Raw genomic sequence first — 7,114 nt, 5'->3', positions numbered from 1 at the left:
CGTGCACAGCACAACTCTCCTCTCTGGGCAGCAGTTACAATCCTCATGAAGTGCTCAGCCTGAGCTCCACGTGTTTGAGGACACGGCTCCTTTCCTGTCCGACAGGAATGGTGTCTGCCTGGCAGCTGTGTGGGCAGGATTCCCCCATCCTGGTGCCAGGTTTGCTGGACACCAAACGACATGCGAGCCAGCGCCGTGCCGTGTGGCAAAGGCTGGTGGCATCGGGGCTGCACCAGGGGAAACCCTGCCAGAGGCTCAAGGGGACTGAGCCTTCCTCTGCTTGGCACCAGGGAGGCACATCTGGAGTGTTGGACCCAGTGCTGGGCTCCCCCAGACAAGACAGATGTGGGCTTGGAGAGAGTCCAGTGAAGGGCCACCAGATGCTGAAGGGATTCCAGCAATCCTTCCAGTGCCTAAAGGGGGCCTACAGGAAAGCTGGAGAAGGGCTTTGGACAGGAGCCTGTAGGGATGGGATGAGGAGTAACAGCTTCCAACTGGAAGAGGGAAGAATTGGATGAGATATTGGGAAGAAGCTCTTCTCCGTGAAGGTGCTGAGGCTCTGGCACAGGGTGCCCTGAGAAGCTGTGGCTGCCCCATCTCTGGCAGTGTTCAAGGCCAGGCTAGACAGAGCCTTGGGTCACAAGGTCTAGCATGAGGCATCCCTGCCCATGGCAGGGGGTTGGAACTGGATGATCGTAAGGTCTTTTCCAACCCAAACCATTCCATGCTTCCATGATGGTGCTGATGAAGAGCTAACTGGCTCATCGGGGAGATGAAGCAGTTGGTATGTGAAGGAACGTCTCCGTTTCTGAGGCAAGTACAAACTTGCTCTGGAGGAGGATTTCTGAATCACACAGCTCCATGATGTCTCTCCACTGAATCCATCCTCTCCCAACCTGCCTGCCTGTGGGGACAAGTCTGCTGAGCTCAGGGTACCACTTCCCACCGTACTGCTGAGGGTGACCAAGGAATGACAGAGCCATTGGCTGCTGGAGAGCTCTGATGAGCTGCTTTGAGGCTTTATTGATTTGTCAGCTTGTGATGGTGGCACAGCGCAGCAAGGGTCAGCAGCTCAGCATCATGTCCTAGCACAGCAGAGCCAGCCCACAGAGCTGGTGCCACACCACAATGTGCAGGCAGCGTAGCGCAGGGCAGACCCAGCACAGGCACAGCACCAGCATGGGCACAGCACCTGCAGGGGCACAACACCAGCATGGGCACAGCACCAGCATGGGCACAGCACTGGCACAGGCACAGTACCAGCATGGGCACAGCACCAGCACAGCACCTGCACGGGCACAACACCCACGTGGGCACAGCACCAGCATCTGCACAACACTGGCAAAGGCACAGCACCAGCACGAGCACAACACCCGCATGGGCGCAACACCAGCACAGACACAACACCAGCCCAGGCATAGCACTGGCACGGGCACAGCACCAGCACAGGCACAACACCCACAAGAAGATAGAGCTGGTTTCACATGGCACAGCGTGAGCAGCATAAAGCAATGGAGCAGCACTGCATGGCTTTTGCAACACAAATCACCAACTGAACCCACTGTGTGCAGCACCTGAGGTGGTCACCCCTTTCTCCAGGCTAATGACTGAAGTTCCAACCACCACAGGAGAGACAGGGAAGGAAGAGCCATCAGGGGTTTTCCCCTTAAGGTGCCATGAGACTTTGGAAGGCCGTAAGACAAACTGGGGAATGACAAAGGTTATGTTCAGCACCAGTGAGGCTTCTGCTGATCCAACTGATGGGTTTGGATTTCTGGACCTTCTTCGCCTGCCAGCTCAAGTCCAGCTCACAAAGTCCTCTGGCTTACACCAAGGTCTGCAATTCTTCTGACCAGGCATTACAGTGCTGGGAAAGCCTGAATAAACTGGGAGAAGCTGGGTATAAAGAATGGAATGTAGCAGATGGGAAACTGCGCCTGAGCTTTCCAAGCCTGTCCCTCTCCTCCCTTCTCCAAGTGCTCCCAGCCAGCAAAGAGGAAGAAGATAGCTTTGAGACCTGCAGTAACAAAAGCTTATCATTCCCAGAGGACAATGGATTACTTTGGGAGATTCTAGCAGCAGTTTTGCAATGGGAAGGGACTCCCCCACCTTACAACTCCCTTTGGCTTCGCTGCTTCAGGAGTGGGGACCAGGCCATGATTCCTGCTTGGTCCCGAGCTCTCCTGATGCACGGGTGACTTGGTGTGTGCTGGTGACTCCTCTGCTGGCTGTGATCACAGGCAGCTCAGGCGCACACCCCGGGGACTGCCGCAGCCCCCGTGTCCATCCGATGGCCGGGGGCCCCGCGCTGCCCCGCCGCCCTGCTCCAGGGCCCCTCACAGCAGAGGAGAGCGGTACTTGTGGAAGGCGTTTTCCAGGAAGTTTGCCAGCTTCTCACAGTCATCCTAAAGGAAAGGAAATAAAGGACATGGACGTCAGCGGATCCATGTGTACTGGCTACCCTGGACATCTTCCTGAAGTGATTCCATCCCGAGCTGCCAGCTTCAAATCCGAGTCTTGTTATGGGAAGAGAACAGCTTGGAAGCACATCTGGAACATACTGCTAAGATTATTACTAGCCTGGAGAAGAAAAGCTGTGTGGAGACCTCAGAGCAGCTTCCAGTATCTGAGGGGGGCTACAGGGATGCCACAGAGGGACTCTTCATCAGGGACTGCACTGATAGGACAAGGCATGATGGGTTCAAACTGACACGGGAAGTTCAGGCTGGAGGTAAGGAAGAAGTTCTTTCCTGTGAGGGTGCTGAGGCGCTGGCACAGGGTGCCCAGAGAAGTGGTAAATGCTTCATCCCTGACAGTGTTCAAGGCCAGGCTGGACAGAGCCTTGGGTCACACGGTCTAGTGTGAAGCATCCCTGCCCATGGCAGGGGGTTGGAACTGAATGGTCTTAAGGTCCTTTCCGACCCAAACCATTCTGTGATTATCCTGTTTACTAGATAATACCAAATGGCCAACCAAGAATGGAGCCTTTCTCTGTGGGGTGCAAGAGAAAGGCAGAGAAGCAGAGTTCTCTGGAGCTTCAGAAGGAACAGAACAGCTCCAGCTTCTTTTGCTTAGTTCAGTTTAACTGAACGCTGTATCTAAGGTTATTTTCTATGATCATCTGGTTTGTAATATCCTCATTGCCAACAGACACACAAACTCATGTCACTTGTTGTTGGGCTGGCAACTACTTTGCCTAGAAATCTCTTCCCTGTCTTCCTCAGGTGGCTTCTGATGTATCAGAATGTTCATTCCTTGAGAAGGAATTCATCAGATACACAGTGATGTGTAAAGGATGCGAAACCCCCAATGCTCCCCTCGTGTCACAGGGAGGCTTGGAATCACCAGGAGCAAACCCAACAACCTCACTCAAGTGACAAATGCAGAAGCAGTCGTTTACTTGCTGCTCAGAAGCACCTTTTGGCATCACTGCTGCCAAATCCCTACTGTTCCTTTAGGGAAGGATTGGACTTTGAAAGCAAGATTTAGGAGGCTGCTGGTGGCTGCTGTTACAGCAACCATGGATGCAGGGAAACCAGAGCCAAGTGCTTCAGGCCAGGCACAAGAAGCACAATTCCAAGGTAATTGACAAGGTATAAATCAGTTAAAACCATCCAAAGGAAAAGGTACTTGGTGCCTGTGGAGCAGGTCAGAGAGGGGAAGGGGTGTTAAAGGGGGTTACCTCCTAGGAGAAAGCGAGCAGAAGGTAATGGGTGGAAGGTGGGTGGAACGTGGACCTGTGTGAGCTACATTCTGCAGTACCAGGGAGCCCCACAGAGAAAGCCCCGTGGTGTGTCAGTGCAGGTGTGCTCACACACCTCACTCGGGGAAGCTGACCCTTCCGTGTCCAATGGCAGCATCCAGCATGAGGAATTCTCCAGAACTTGGCCTAGTGAGGCACTAACTTGTACAAAAATGACATTCTCTCCATGCTCTGGATGGTCCCAATGCCTGGACTGCCCTGAACTCCCTCAGGGAGACAGAAAGCCCCAAACTGAGCTAAGAACACCAGGATAATTCCCCCGGGAGGTGGGAGGTGGCCTCAGCTTCCCTTCCTTGTCTCTCCTCTGGTTCTCACCTTCACAATCACTGCCAGGGTGGTGTAAATAGCCCTGCACCCCATGGCCCCTCAGAACAGCAACCTGGAGTTGGGCATGAGCGAAGCATGGCGGGGAGGGGGGGAGTGTCAGCTCACTGCAAGGAATGCTCCATGGGGAATGCCTGGAGGAGCAATGGGGGAGCAGTTCCTCCTCACAGGCATGACGCGTCCCCTGGTCTGGGGACTGAAGTAGCACGGTGCATACCCCACAGATGAGGAATGACACAGGTGCTCACCTCGTGGATAAATCCGTAATGCACCAGCTCCGTGGCCAAGTCCTTGGAGTTATCAGCTGCAGAGACAAGGAATGGTGAGAACATGAACATGCATCTCTTAGTTCCTCCTCTACCAGTAAAGTGCCCCAATCCCAACCCACAGACACCTTCAGGGCACACGCCGTCCACTTGTGGGTGGGTGAGTAACTGCTAAGTAACCCTGGGGCAGTGCACTCTTCTGAACAAGAGGCTGTGGGCAGGATTGATATCCAGCCCCAGCTCACACAGAGCACACCAGCCTTGGCAATGTGTCACTTTGGAGGGGTTTTGGGTTGTTTTGGTTCAGTATGAAGAAGCCACTACCTGCAGGCAGTGAAACACAAGGGGCTAGTGAAGCAGCAACTCCCAAGCATTCATTTCCAAGCTTTATGCTTTAGTTTCGCTGTAAGGCAAAGGAGCCACTCCAGCCACATGCTTCCAGAAGGCACCTGCATCTTTCAGGCTGGAGCCTGCTGTGATGGACCTACTCTGAGGAGAAGCACCTTTCCCCAGAGGAGAGTTCACTTTCCCCTTTGGGAGATGTGGTGTGGCCGGCACCAGTGGTAGGAATGAGGGAAGGATTCACCAGAGCTGCCCCAGTAATCGCACCCCACATCCCAGGGTAAAGCGCAGGCTCCCTTCTTGGGCTCCCAGTCAGTCCTTCACTGTAGAGTGCAGGTTATTACATGATCCAGAGGCTGTAAGCTCAGGGTGTGAACGGACAAGAACTGGTACCGGGCAGACACGAGGCTTTAGTCTGCTCTCCCAGCACAGGGAAAGACAAGCTGGCTGCAAACACACTGTGTCTGCCACAACCTGACCACGGCCACCAGGCAATGCTTCTGCATCCACACGTGCAAGCAAACGTACTGGGCAGCAGGTCGTAGCTCAGCTGCCGATGCAGTCTGTCCTCCAGGATGAGCAGGAGAGTGAGCTGCAGGAAGAAGAGACAGCTCTTTACTAACACCAGAGAAAGGGGCTGACTCCTCAGCAGCTGAGGCTGCTGCGGCTCTGGGCAGGCGGTGCTGGAACTGCCAACACGCTGGCATGGCTTTGGAAAGGTTGGGTGCGTGTCTTAGAGGAACGCTCTCTCCTCAGTTAGAGCCCATCTGCGGGGGCAGAACTAGAGAGTAGCAGAGTTGTGTCCAGGCACAGATGTCACCGTCTCCCCGTCCTGCAGCCAGAGGGAGCTGGTGGCTGCAGCCTTCTCCAGGCTGCTTTTATCATAAAGGGACAGGAATAAGGTGTGGGTGCTGCAGCCAAGTGGCTGAGAGCAAACCTTCCCCTCTCGGATGCCAGGTGGGTGCAGAGACCAGCAGGTCTTGCCCCAGGGCCTCATGTGGAATAAGAAATGAATGCTTACATGCCACTGGGTCTTGTCTTCATTCAGCTCCATGTTACATTGCATTTGCACCACCTAGGAGAGGCCAAAATCAACATCAGCTAGGACACGGTCCCTCAACCTGCCCCTACCTGCTTCACTTCTGCTCTCCCAGCACGATTTGCACATTCGTCCTGTAACCCTTCGATTCCAGCCTCCAGCCTGACCTCCTGCTGCTGCTCCTCTATACAGGGGGAGCAGCTGAGGGTTGAGGTAGCTCAGGATCAGCCATGAGCCGTGGCCTCAGCTGACGGAGGCGGGTGAGAGCCTGTGTGAGCTCCGGGGAGACTTTACCACCAGGAGGAATTCTTCTGCTTCCCCCCAAAGCTCTGCCCACTCTTGGTTAGGGTTTGACATTGCCCTCGCTCGTGGCCTTATGGAGATGCCCAACCTTCAAACCAGACAAAAAAAAAGCAAACCCAAAACACTGAATATTGTTAAAATGAATTGGGGTTTTCTCTGGGGAGCCCCACGCTGCATCTTATTTATATCAGCTTCTGGCTCCTAAGAAGGAACAAGGCCAGCTTCAAGCTGGAGCAGCTTCAAGTTCCCACACAAGTGGCTCATACCAGAAGTTGTGTTGTCTGGCAAAGGAAAGCCAGAGAGAGCATGGAATTGGTGAGCCCCAAAAGCCAGGAATCAACAGCCCTGTTTTGCACAGAGTTTAACAGGGTTTCATGCAGAATCCCCCAGCAGTTACATGCTTACTCCTTCCTCTGGCCCAGTGCCCCCCTGCTGCAGCTCCTCCCTGTGACAAACAGCTCTGGGCATTAGCTCCCGGCCAGGAATCTCGCTGTCTTCTGACCATCTCCAGGCTATCCAGTGTCCAGGAAGAGCCTGTGCCCAAGGTGGGTGCCCTGTCCCTACACCAGGTGACACCAGCCTGTCTGGCTACAGGCTCCTTCACCTACTGAACTACACCAGAGTGTGCAGCACCTTGCAGACACCAAAGAGAAAGCTGGGGACGTTGGGTGCATCACTGCCACCTGCTCCTCACCTCTCTACTGATGCCTGTGATCAAGGCATCATTTAGGTGGGAAGGGACATCTCTAGTCCCAGCTTCTGCTCAAAACAAGACAAACTGAATTCAGACCAGGTGCTTTAGAGCTCTGCCTGGCTGGGGCTTGAAAACCTCCAAGAAGATCCCATAACCTCTCCAAGCCCCTGGTCCACTGAGAAGGAATCCCTTGGATCCCTCCAGCATCCATATTTCAGTGCCTCTTAGGACAGACAGAATCTGCATTGCAGCTACAGTGCTCCTGGGGTCACCAGTCCCAGCTCAAAGCAGGTGAAACCAAGGTGACCATTTGGTCTGACCATAGACTCAAGAACCTTCCTTGGGGCAGGAGGGGGAAAAGCAGCTTGGAACAAGCACAGGGA

The 7,114-nt window shown here is 54.2% G+C and overlaps 1 protein-coding gene across 2 annotated transcripts in view; it reads right to left on the bottom strand.

Moving 5' to 3' along the window:
- Nucleotides 1-2,018: 2,018 nt before the first annotated feature.
- Nucleotides 2,019-7,114, bottom strand: part of NRBP2 (nuclear receptor binding protein 2) — a 29,925-nt gene continuing 24,829 nt past the window's right edge. Inside the window, exons 15-18 of one of the 2 annotated variants that reach the window (XM_061479150.1) lie at nt 5,717-5,770; nt 5,224-5,287; nt 4,336-4,391; nt 2,019-2,405 (exon numbers count right to left, since the gene is read on the bottom strand). In XM_061479150.1, the coding sequence (XP_061335134.1) occupies nt 2,337-2,405; nt 4,336-4,391; nt 5,224-5,287; nt 5,717-5,770 (243 nt within the window). In that variant the 3' untranslated portion in view covers nt 2,019-2,336. The remainder of the gene's footprint in view (nt 2,406-4,335; nt 4,392-5,223; nt 5,288-5,716; nt 5,771-7,114) is intronic. The other variant, XM_061479151.1, reaches the window with a different exon arrangement.

Source organism: Pezoporus flaviventris, unplaced genomic scaffold (assembly GCF_033815535.1).
Source record: "Pezoporus flaviventris isolate CSIRO_AGI_PZ_B2104156 unplaced genomic scaffold, CSIRO_AGI_Pfla_v1 ptg000142l, whole genome shotgun sequence".
Taxonomy (NCBI): domain Eukaryota; kingdom Metazoa; phylum Chordata; class Aves; order Psittaciformes; family Psittacidae; genus Pezoporus; species Pezoporus flaviventris.
The sequence above is the reverse complement of the archived record's forward strand: the minus strand, read 5'-3'. Positions and strand labels throughout refer to the sequence as shown.